Raw genomic sequence first — 12,851 nt, forward strand, 5'->3', positions numbered from 1 at the left:
AAAACACATTTATGTCCTCCGTATCTGGTTGGCCAGCTGTGCAGCATACTGCAGCTCTATCTATCTCTCTTTCATGAGAGAGGGAGGGGCACCTCTAATTACCCACAATGCAATGCCTGACCCTGCTCTCAACCCTGTAAGGACACAACAACTCTATGGGAATGTATCCTCCAAATCACAATCTCCACATTTTTGCTTCAAATGAGAGAAGAAGAAGAAAGAAAAGAAAGCTGGACAACAGTTACGTCTACTGTGTGAATATCGTCCCAACACCCTGGCATGGCACAGAGGTTGCTTTCTATGCTGACTCAGATGCTGTGGTCTGTGGGGTGGCCTGGGAGCAATCTGTCATGACATGAAATAACATAAACGATGGCGGCGCCGACAGAGATGGGTGCCTCGCTTCGCGTTCTTAGGAAACTATGCAGTATTTAGTTTATTTATGTATTATTATTATTATTTCTTACACTGTTACCCCAGGAAATCTTAAGTCTTATTACATACAGCCAGGAGGAACTATTGGATATAAGAACAACGTCAACTTACCAACATTACAACCAGGAATACGACTTTCCCGAAGCGGATCCTCTGTTTGGACCACCACCCAGGACAATGGATCAGATCCCAGTAGGCGACCCAAAACAACGGCGTCGCAGAATGGTCAGACGGAGCGGTGTTTTGGTCAGGCTCCGTAGACGGGCACATTGCTCACCGCTCCCGAGTATACTACTCGCCAATGTCCAATCTCTTGACAACAAGGTAGATGAAATTCGAGTAAGAGTTGCATCGGTTCCCACGGTGACTATTAAAACCTTCCCCAACCAGAAACCGTGGATTGATGGCAGCATTCGCGCAAAACTGAAAGCGCGAACCACTGCTTTTAATCATGGTAAGGCGTCCAGAAACATGACCGAATGCAAACAGTGTAATGTAAAAATGCTGTTCATCGACTACAGCTCAGCATTTAACACCATAGTACCCTCCAAACTCGTCATTAAGCTCGAGACCCTGGGTCTCGACCTCGCCCTGCGCAACTGGGTCCTGGACTTCCTGACGGGCCGCCCCCAGGTGGTGAGGGTAGGTAACAACATCTCCACCCCGTTGATCCTCAACACTGGGGCCCCACAAGGGTGCGTTCTCAGCCCTCTCCTGTACTCCCTGTTCCCCCATGACTGCATGGCCATGCACGCCTCCAACTCAATCATCAAGTTTGCAGACGACACTACAGTGGTAGGCTTGATTACCAACAACGACGAGACGGCCTACAGGGAGGAGGTGAGGGCCCTTGGAGTGTGGTGTCAAGAAAATAAACTCAACGTCAACAAAACAAAGGAGATGATTGTGGACTTCAGGAAACAGCAGAGGGAGCAGCCCCCTATCCACATCAACGGGACAGTAGTGGAGAAGGTGGAAAGTTTTAAGTTCCTCGGCGTACACATCACGGACAAACTGAAATGCTCCACCCACACAGACAGCGTGGTGAAGAAGGTGCAACAGCGCCTCTTCAACCTCAGGAGGCTGAAGAAATGTGGCTTGTCACCAAAAACACTCATAAACTTTTACAGATACACAATCGAGAGCATCCTGTCGGGCTGCATCAGCGCCTGGTAAGGCAACTGCTCTGCCCATAACCGTAAGGCTCTCCAGAGGGTAGTGAGGTCTGCGCAACGCATCCTCGGGGGCAAACTACCTGCCCTCCAGGACACCTACACCACCCGATGTCACAGGAAGGCCAAAAAGATCATCAAGGACAACAACCACCCGAGCCACTGCCTGTTCACCCCGCTGTCATCCAGAAGGCGAGGTCAGTACAGGTGCATCAAAGTGGGGACCGAGAGACTGAAAAACAGCTTCTATCTCAAGGCCATCAGACTGTTAAACAGCCATCACTAACATTGAGTGGCTGCTGCCAACATACTGACTCAAATCTCTAGCCACTTTAATAATTAAAAATTGGATGTAATAAATGTATCAATAGTCACTTTAAACAATGTCAATTTATATAATGTTTACATACCCTACATTACTCATCTCATATGTATATACTGTACTCTATACCATCTACTGTGTCTTGCCTATGCTGTTCGGGCATCACTCATCCATATATTTATATGTACATATTCTTATTCATTCCTTTACACTTGTGTGTATAAGGTAGTTGTTGTGAAATTGTTAGATTACTTGCTAGATATTACTGCACGGTCAGAACTAGAAGCACAAGCATTTCACTACACTCGCATTAACATCTGCATGTGTCACGGTTGTCGTGGGTTAAGGAGGACCAAAACGCAGCAGGAATGTTGATGCTCATCTTGTGTATTTATTTACAAACTAAGTGAACAACAAAAACACAGTCTTGAAATGCTCACTCAGCAAAACAAGAAACAATCTCCCACAAATACACAGACAAACACACCCAACTAATATAGGACTTCCAATCAAAGGCAACACCAAACAGCTGCCTTCAATTGGAAGTCCACCCCAATTAACTCAACATAGAAACAGATCAACCAGACTACACATAGAAATACATCAACATAGACCATAACTCAAAACCCGGAAATAATAAATCAAACGCCCTCCTAACTAACACACCACCCTGAACCACATAAAACAAATACCCTCTGCCACGTCCTGACCAAACTAAAATGACAATTAACCCTTATACTGGCCAGGACGTGACAGTATGTGACCAATAAAATGTGATTTTATTTGACATCCTATTCCCTATAGTGACAATTAAGCAGTGCATTATATATATGGGTCAAAAGTAGTGCAGTATACACGGAATAGGACATTATTGTCATCTCACATCTCAGCAGCCTGTGCCACTGCTTCAGATGAGGGTAAAGGAGACTGTTCTTTTAGCAATCACCAAAGTGCGAGAGAGACTACATTTTCAGCATTAGCCTGGACCAGAACTAGCTAGCAGCTTGCTGTTCTCCACATGTTCTGCTCTGCTCTGGTTCTGCTCTGGTCCGGAAGTCTCTGTCCACCTGCCCATGTCTATCACTGGCCGCACCTCCAACTAGCTTCCCTCTAACTGGCTGCCCCTCTAACTGGCTGCCCCTCTAACTGGTTGACCCTCTAACTGGTTGACCCTCTAACTGGCTGCCCCTCTAACTGGCTGCCCCTCTAACTGGCTGCCCCTCTAACTGGCTGCCATCTAACTGGTTGACCCTCTAACTGGCTGCCCTCTAACTGGCTGCCCCTCTAACTGGCTGCCCCTCTAACTGGTTGCCCCTCTAACTGGCTGCCCCTCTAACTGGCTGCCCTCTAACTGGTTGACCCTCTAACTGGTTGACCCTCTAACTAGCTGCCCTCTAACTGGTTGACCCTCTAACTGGTTGACCCTCTAACAGGTTGACCCTCTAACTGGTTGACCCTCTAATTAGCTGCCCTCTAACTGGTTGACCCTCTAACTAGCTGCCCTTTAACTGGTTGACCCTCTAACTAGCTGACCCTCTAACTGGTTGACCCTCTAACTGGCTGCCCCTCTAACTGGCTGCCCCTCTAACTGGCTGCCCTCTAACTGGCTGACCCTCTAACAGGCTGCCCCTCTAACAGGCTGCCCCTCTAACTGGCTGCCCTCTAACTGGCTGCCCCTCTAACTGGCTGCCCTCTAACTGGCTGACCCTCTAACTGGCTGACCCTCTAACTGGCTGCCCTCTAACAGGCTGCCCCTCTAACTGGCTGCCCTCTAACTGGCTGCCCTCTAACAGGCTGCCTCTCTAACAGGCTGCCCCTCTAACTGGCTGCCCCTCTAACTGGCTGCCCTCTAACAGGCTGCCCCTCTAACAGGCTGCCCTCTAACTGGCTGCCCCTCTAACAGGCTGCCCCTCTAACTGGCTGCCCCTCTAACAGGCTGCCCCTCTAACTGGCTGCCCCTCTAACAGGCTGCCCCTCTAACTGGCTGCCCCTCTAACTGGCTGCCCCTCTAACTGGCTGCCCCTCTAACAGGCTGCCCCTCTAACGCTATGTAATCAGATGTCCCCAGATACCAGGACCATCCAGGTGACAGCCTGACCCCACAGGCCACTGGCTGCACAGCACATACAACCCCTTAATCCTGGACAGGGATGATTCACCATCCTACTTCATGAGGACTATCACAGCTCAGAGATACAGCTCCCCAGAGGACCATGCAAGCCGACACTGGAATACAATGTTTGTTAGGTTCTGTTCATTGTGTGTGGGGGGTGGGGGGGTTCTCTCTCTCCCTCTCTTGTGCTCACACATGGACACACACACTTTCTCTGAGTCTGAACCCAAACAGAGGACAGCGTGAATCTTCACAGACAACTGACCTCGTGCCCAGACACCTGCTACCTGGTCAACTGGCTAATGTCCTCACACACACACACACACACACACACACACACACACACACACACACACACACACACACACACACACACACACACACACACACACACACACACACACACACACAGAGCGAGAGAGAGGCATGATGGGAAGGAGATAAAGAAGGTGCCTTCTCAGCCCCCATCTGAGGCTGTTGCCATGGCAATCAGAGGGAGGCAGAGGGTGTGCAGTGGGTTCATCCAATCACAACACTCCTCTTCAATCACTGTCCCCATGGGGCTGGTTAGCACTGGTGACATCATACAGCATGGCCCTGACTCAACGTGTTAGCATTAACGCTAATGTGGCTAACGCTATAAAAAAACAGCCACATTAAACATGTCCACCAGCATGAGGGGGTAAAGGATTAGAGAGGGTGAGAAAGAGAGAGGGCAAAGATGATTGTGAGTAAACGAGCGAAAATAAATAGAAGCAGAGAAATATGGTGGATAGACACAGTGAGGGAAATGGAGAGATCTGCCTCTCACTCCTACAATGACAGCCACAGTGGTTTATTGGATTGGGATCCAAACGCTGTTAGAGACATGGGCAACTGATCGATCTCCATCTCTCTTGATCGTCCCTGCCACCTGGCTAACGTGCTGGTCCTGCCAGTGAGTTAATCAGACTGATTGATTGTCTGTGTGGATCACTGATCGAGTGACAAACAAAAACAGTCCACGTCCCCCTGGAGGACACAGGCCCCCAAACAACAATCAATATTTTCCAACTCCCAAAATGTCCAGCTATACAGCAACTTCAACAACACACAGAGATCACACTGCTAATGATTTAATACTGCTGCACACACACACACACACACACACACGTACCGTATGGCGAGCAGCTCTGTGCCAGTCTTGTCGTCAGGAATCTCGGGATGGTCTCCTGAAGAGAGGAGAGAGACATTACATCTATGTGGTCAGTACACACACAGGTCCATCACACATACAGGGTCACACACACTCATGCTAATCTTGTTGGACATAAGTGAGAAATTGTGTTTGCAAATGTCTGTGCTGTGAAGTTAAAACATGTTGAAGATTGAGTATATTAGGTAGCTGTAATCATATGTGCATTGGGTCATTGTGTCCTTTTGTGTCCAGTAAGTGCTATTTGTGTGCCTTTGTGCATTTGTCATGTGTCTTCTCCTCTCCACTCACGTCCGCTGATCTTGGTGCTGACTCTCTGTGCCAGGGCGCTGCTCTGTGCCAGCTGTTCTCTGAAGCTCTGGCCCATGTAGTAGTCTATGTCGTTGGCACGAAGCAGCTCCTCGAAGGCCTTGGTGGTGTCACCCAGGTGCTGGGTCAAGATATGGCACACGCCGCGCCCCTCACGCATCCTCTGGCGCAGGTGGGACAGCTCACGGGCCTGGGCCTGGATCAGAGTGTTAAACTTCCTACAAAGACACAGACAGAGGGTGAAGGAAGAGTCAACAGGAGACAGACAGAGGGTGAAGGAAGAGTCAACAGGAGACAGACAGAGGGTGAAGGAAGAGTCAACAGGAGACAGACAGAGGGTGAAGGAAGAGTCAACAGGAGACAGACAGAGGGTGAAGGAAGAGTCAACAGGAGACAGACAGAGGGTGAAGGAAGAGTCAACAGGAGACAGACAGAGGGTGAAGGAAGAGTCAACAGGAGACAGACAGAGGGTGAAGGAAGAGTCAACAGGAGACAGACAGAGGGTGAAGGAAGAGTCAACAGGAGGTGGTGGACTAGGTGGTGGTGGTGGTGGACCAGGTGTGGTGGTGGTGATGGTGGTGGACCAGGTGTGGTGGTGGTGAACTAGGTGTGGTGATGGTGGACTAGGTGTGGTGGTGGTGGTGGACCAGGTGTGGTGGTGGTGATGGTGGTGGACTAGGTGTGGTTGTGGTGGACTAGGTGTGGTGATGGTGGACTAGGTGTGGTGATGATGGTGGTGGACTAGGTGTGGTGGTGGTGAACTAGGTGTGGTGGTGGTGAACTAGGTGTGGTGGTGGTGGACTAGGTGTGGTGGTGGTGGTGGACCAGGTGTGGTGATGGTGGACTAGGTGTGGTGGTGGTGGAGGACTAGGTGTGGTGGTTGTGGTGGTGGACTAGGTGTGGTGATGGTGAACTATGTGTGGTGGTGGTGGACTAGGTGTGGTGGTGGTGGTCTAGGTGTGGTGATGGTGGTGGACTAGGTGTGGTGGTGGTAGTGGACTAGGTGCGGTGGTGGTGGACTAGGTGTGGTGGTGGTGGAGGTGTGGTGGTGGTGGACCAGGTGTGTTGGTGGACTAGGCGTGGTGGTGGACCAGGTGTGGTGGTGGTGGACCAGGTGTGGTGGTGGTGGTGGTGGTGGACTAGGTGTGGTGGTGGTGGTGGACCAGGTGTGGTGGTGGTGGTGGACTAGGTGTGGTGGGGGTGGTGGACCAGGTGTGGTGGTGGTGGTGGACTAGATGTGGTGGTGGTGGTGATGCTGGTGGACTAGGTGTGGTGGTGGTGATGGTGGTGGACTAGTGGTGGTTGTGGTGGACTAGGTGTGGTGGTGGTGGACTAGGTGTGGTGGTGGGGGTGGTGGACTAGGTGTGGTGGTGGTGGTGGACTAGGTGTGGTGGTGGTGGACTAGGTGTGGTGGTGGTGGTGGTGGACTAGGTGTGGTGGTGGTGGAGGTGGTAGACTGGGTGTGGTGGTGGTGGTGGACTAGGTGTGGTGTGGTGGTGGGGGTGGTGGTGGTGGTGGACTAGGTGTGGTGGTGGTGGTGGTGGACTGGTGGTGGTGGTGGTGGACTAGGTGTGGTGGTGGTGGAGGTGGTGATGGTGGTGGACTAGGTATGGTGGTGGTGGTGGAGGACTAGGTGTGGTGATGGTGGTGGTGGTGGACTAGGTGTGGTGGTGGTGGACTAGGTGTGGTGGTGGTGGTGGACTATGTGTGGTGGTGGTGGACTATGTGTGGTGGTGGTGGACTAGGTGTGGTGGTGGTGGACTAGGTGTGGTGGTGGTGGACTAGGTGTGGTGGTTGTGGTGGTGGACTAGGTGTGGTGGTGGTGTGGTGGTGGTGGTGGTGGTGGAGGACTAGGTGTGGTGATGGTGGTGGTGGTGGACTAGGTGTGGTGGTGGTGGACTAGGTGTGGTGGTGGTGGTGGACTAGGTGTGGTGGTGGACTATGTGTGGTGGTGGTGGACTAGGTGTGGTGGTGGTGGACTAGGTGTGGTGGTGGTGGTGGTGGACTAGGTGTGGTGATGGTGGTGGTGGTGGACTAGGTGTGGTGGTGGTGGACTAGGTGTGGTGGTGGTGGTGGACTATGTGTGGTGGTGGTGGACTATGTGTGGTGGTGGTGGACTAGGTGTGGTGGTGGTGGACTAGGTGTGGTGGTGGTGGACTAGGTGTGGTGGTTGTGGTGGTGGACTAGGTGTGGTGGTGGTGGTGGTGTGGTGGTGGTGGTGGTGGTGGAGGACTAGGTGTGGTGATGGTGGTGGTGGTGGACTAGGTGTGGTGGTGGTGGACTAGGTGTGGTGGTGGTGGTGGACTAGGTGTGGTGGTGGACTATGTGTGGTGGTGGTGGACTAGGTGTGGTGGTGGTGGACTAGGTGTGGTGGTGGTGGTGGTGGACTAGGTGTGGTGGTGGTGGTGGTGGTGGTGGTGGTGGACTATGTGTGGTGGTGGTGGACTAGGTGTGGTGGTGGTGGACTAGGTGTGGTGGTGGTGGACTAGGTGTGGTGGTGGTGGTGGACTAGGTGTGGTGGTGGTGGACTAGGTGTGGTGGTGGTGGAGGTGGTGATGGTGGTGGACTGGGTGTGGTGGTGGTGAACTAGGTGTGGTGGTGGTGGTGGTGGACTAGGTGTGGTGGTGGTGGAGGTGGTGATGGTGGTGGACTGGGTGTGGTGGTGGTGGAGGACTAGGTGTGGTGGTGGTGGTGGTGGACTAGGTGTGGTGGTGGTGGAGGTGGTGATGGTGGTGGACTGGGTGTGGTGGTGGTGGAGGACTAGGTGTGGTGATGGTGGTGGTGGTGGACTAGGTGTCGTGGTGGTGGTGGTGGTGGTGGTGGTGGACTAGGTGTGGTGGTGATGGTGGACTAGGTGTGGTGGTGGTGGTGGTGGTGGTGGTGGTGGTGATGATGGTGGACCAGGAACGGTGGTGGTGGTGGTGGTGTTGGTGGTGATGATGGTGGACCAGGAACGGTGGTGGTGGTGGCACTACTTACCCCGGCCCAGGCCAGCTGGTAGCCTTGCCCTCCTCGGTGGGCCTTGGGGTCCCTTTGCCCTTTCTCAGCTGGTCCTCCAGGGCTCCCACACGGGACACCAGCTCCTGGAGGTCCTTGTCAGGTTTGGTGTGACGCGGCGAGGGCCCCAGACCACCACCAGATGACTCCCAGCCCTCGTCCTCCTCTGGGCCACTTTGTGAGGGCGAGGCCTGGAACTGGACTCCCCAGTTGACCTTGCGGGGGATGGAGGGGCCGATGGAGAGTTCGCTGGAGGTGGAAAGAGAGCGCAGGCGGCCCTGGAGGCTCCGGATCACTGTCTGAGAGCGGGAGAGCTGCGAGCGAAGGTCCTCAACCAATCGCTGGAGAGATGTCATGTTGTCAGTCTCTGAGGTTGATGTTGGAGGACCGGCCTTCCCAGGATGCACAGTGCCTGACCACCACTGAGAGCCGCCGCACTCCAGAGACGTGCACATCTCCAGATCGTCAAACTCTGAGGGGAATAGAGGGGGATGTAGGTTAGACAACTGATATGCTGCCCTCTTGTGGTTTTACTAAACCATTGCAGATTGTTTGGATCTCACAAAAACCCTCAAGTATGGCAGAGTACAACAGTACTTCAGTGTAAAGATGACCTGCAGGTGTTTGTAGTGTTAAGGACATAGAGTAATAGTAAATGCTGTACCTGGGCTGCTGGTCTCCTCCCTGTTAGCCTCGTTCTCACTGCGGCCACACGTCTCATAACCCATATCCTGGAGATCCACCTGGACCTGCTTACTGTCCTGCTGCACTGATGTCTCTGCTGCAGGGACAGGGACAGGGACAGAGACAGGGACAGGGACAGGGACAGAGAGAGAGAGAGAGAGAGAGAGAGAGAGAGAGAGAGAGAGAGAGAGAGAGATACATTAGAATAGTTATTGCATGTAGAATATGACTATATGTGTGATAGACAGACAAGGTGTATGTGTGGTCAGGGTGTATGTGTGTTCAGGGTGTATGTGTGATGAGGGTGTATGTGTGGTCAGGTTGTATGTGTGATGAGGGTGTATGTGTCGTCAGGCTGTATATGTGATGAGGGTGTATGTGGGATGAAGGTGTATGTGTGGTCAGGGTGTATGTGTGATGAGGGTGTATGTGTGTTCAGGGTGTATGTGTGATGAGGGTGTATGTGTGGTCAGGGTGTATGTGTGGTAAGAGTGTATGTGTGGTCAGGTTGTATGTGTGATGAGGGTGTATGTGTGGTCAGGGTGTATGTGTGTTCAGGGTGTATGTGTGATGAGGGTGTATGTGTGGTCAGGGTGTATGTGTGATGAGGGTGTATGTGTCGTCAGGCTGTATATGTGATTAGGGTGTATGTGTGGTCAGGGTGAGAGAAACCAAGGCTGTTGAGTCTGCCGATAAGAATGTGGTGATTGACACAGTCGAAAGCCTTGGCCAGGTCGATGAATACAGCTGCACAGTATTGTCTCTTATCGATGGCGGTTATGATATCGTTTAGGACCTTGAGCGTGGTTGAGGTGCACCCATGACCAGCTCGGAAACCAGATTGCATAGCGGAGAAGGTACGGTGGGATTCGAAATGGTCAGTGATCTGTTTGTTAACTTGGCTTTCGAAGACCTTAGAAAGGCAGGGTAGGATAGATTTAGGTCTGTAGCAGTTTGGGTCTAGAGTCTCCCCCTTTGAGGAGGGGGATGACCGCGGCAGCTTTCCAATCTTTGGGGATCTCAGACGTTACGAAAGAGAGGTTGAACAGGCTAGTAATAGGGGTTGCAACAATTGCGGCGGATAATTTTAGAAAGAGAGGGTCCAGATTGTCTAGCCCGGCTGATTTGTAGGGGTCCAGATTTTGCAGCTCTTTCAGAACATCAGCTATCTGGATTTGGGTGGGAAAAAAATGGGGGAGGCTTGGGCAAGTTGCTGTGGGGGGTGCAGGGCTGTTGACCGGGGTAGGGGTAGCCAGGTGGAAAGCATGGCCCGCCGTAGAAAAATGCTTATTGAAATTCTCAATTATCATGGATTTATCGGTGGTGACACTGTTTCCTAGCCTCAGTGCAGTGGGCAGTTGGGAGGAGGTGCTCGTATTCTCCATGGACCTTACAGTGTCCCAGAACTTTTTGGAGTTAGTGCTACAGGATGCAAATTTCTGTTTGAAAAAGCTAGCCTTTGCTTTCCTAACTGAATGTGTATATTGCTTCCTAACTTCCCTGAAAAGTTGCATATCGCAGGGACTATTCGATGCTAATGGTCAAGGGCAGTCTAGTCTGGAGTGAACCAAGGGCTATATCTGTTCCTGGTTCAACATTTTTGGAATGGGGCATGCTTATTTAAGATGGTGAGGAAAGCACTTTTAAAGAATAACCAGGCATCCTCTACTGTCGGAATGAGGTCAATATCCTTCCAGGATACCAGGGTCCGGTCGATTAGAAAGGCCTGCTCGCTGAAGTGTTTTAGGGAGCATTTGACAGTGATGAGGGGTGGTCGTTTGACCGCAGACCCATTACGGACGCAGGCAATGAGGCAGTGATCGCTGAGATCCTGGTTGAAGACAACAGAGGTGTATTTAGAGGGCAGGTTGGTCAGGATGATATCTATGAGGGTGCCCGTGTTTACGGATTTGGGGTTGTACCTGGTAGGTTCATTGATAATTTGTGTGAGATTGAGGGCATCAAGCTTAGATTGTAGGATGGCCGGGGTGTTAAGCATGTCCCAGTTTAGGTCACCTAACAGCACGAGCTCTGAAGATAGATGGGGGGCAATCAATTCACATATAGTGTCCAGGGCACAGCTGGGGGCTGAAGGGGGTCTATACCAAGTGGCAACGAGACTTGTTTCTGGAAAGTTGGATTTTTAAAAGTAGAAGCTCAAATTGTTTGGGCACAGACCTGAATAGTAAGACAGAACTCTGCAGGCTATTTCTGCAGCAGATTGCAACTCCGCCCCTTTTTGCAGTTCTATCTTGTCGAAAATGTTATAGTTAGGGATGGAAATTTCAGGGTTTTTGGTGGTCTTCCTAAGCCAGGATTCAGACACGGCTAGGACATCCGGGTTGGCAGAGTGTGCTAAAGCAGTGAATAAAATAAACTTAGGGAGGAGGCTTCTAATGTTAACATGCATGAAACCAAGGCTTTTACGGTTACAGAAGTCAGCAAAAGAGAGCGCCTGGGAAATGTGAGTGGAGCTAGGCCTGCAGGGCCTAGATTAAACTCTACATCACCAGAGGAACAGAGGAGGAGTAGGATAAGGGTACGGCTAAAGGGTATAAGAACTGGTCGTCTAGTATGTTCGGAACGGAGAGTAAAAGGAGCAGGTTTTGGGCACGGTAGAATAAATTCAAGGCATAATGTACAGACAAAGGTATGGTAGGAAGTGAATACAGTGGAGATAAACCTATGCATTAAGTGACGATGAGAGAGATATTGTCTCTGGAAACATCATTTAAACCAGGTGAGGTCGCCGCATGTGTGCGAGGTGAAACTAAAGGGTTAGCTAAGGTGTATTGAGCAGGGCTGAAGGCTCTACAATGAAATAAGGCAATAATTACTAACCAAAATAGCAATGGACAAGGCATATTGACATTAGGGAGAGGAATGCATAGCCGAGTGATCATTGGGTCCAGTGAGTAGCTGGACGAGTTGGAGACACGGCGATTCAGACAGCTAGCGGGCCGGGGCTAGCAGGCTAGCAGAAGGGCCTTAGAGAGACGTCGCAACGGAAGAAGTCAGTTGTAGCCCCTTCGTGCGGTTACGTCAGCAGATCAGTCATGATGGATCAGCAGGGCTCAGTGTAGTAAAAGGGTCCAGGCCAATTGGCAAAATAGGTATTGTAGCCCCCAAAAAATTGACTGATGGACTTCTTCAGCTAACAGTCTGGTGTGCTCTAGACAGCTAACGGGCCACGGCTAGCAGGCTAGCAGTTGGGCATTCAGGGGACGTCGCGACGGGGGAGCCAGTTGAAAAAAACCCTCGGGCGGATTATGTCGGTAGTCCAGTTGTGAAGGATCGGCAGGGCTCCGTATTGGCAATAAAAGGGATCCAGGCCAATTGGCAAAATAGGTATTGTAGCCCAAGGAGTGGCTGATGGACCTCTTCAGCTAGCCAGGGGATGGGCCTAGCATAGGCTAGCTCCAGGCTAATTGGTGCTTGCTTTGGGACAGAGACGTTAGCCAAGACAAGCCAATCGGATTGCAGCTAGCTAGCTGCGATGATCCAGGTGAAGAGATTCAGAGCTTGCGATAGGAATCCGGGGATATGGAGAATAAGAAGTCCGATACGCTCTGGGTTGAATCGCATTGTGCAGACTGGCAGAAGTTGTCCGGGCTAAAGGTTAGC

At 51.5% G+C, this 12,851-nt stretch overlaps 1 protein-coding gene across 1 annotated transcript in view; it reads right to left on the minus strand.

Moving 5' to 3' along the window:
• The window catches only part of pde4dip (phosphodiesterase 4D interacting protein), a gene marked incomplete at its 5' end in the record, with an annotated part of 81,340 nt that overhangs the window by 38,300 nt on the left and 30,189 nt on the right, over positions 1-12,851 (minus strand). Inside the window, 4 exon segments of the mRNA XM_029708045.1 lie at positions 5,199-5,253; positions 5,529-5,764; positions 8,526-9,015; positions 9,208-9,324. Coding sequence (XP_029563905.1) covers positions 5,199-5,253; positions 5,529-5,764; positions 8,526-9,015; positions 9,208-9,324 — 898 coding nt within the window.

This window comes from Salmo trutta, chromosome 22 (assembly GCF_901001165.1).
Source record: "Salmo trutta chromosome 22, fSalTru1.1, whole genome shotgun sequence".
NCBI classification, from domain to species: domain Eukaryota; kingdom Metazoa; phylum Chordata; class Actinopteri; order Salmoniformes; family Salmonidae; genus Salmo; species Salmo trutta.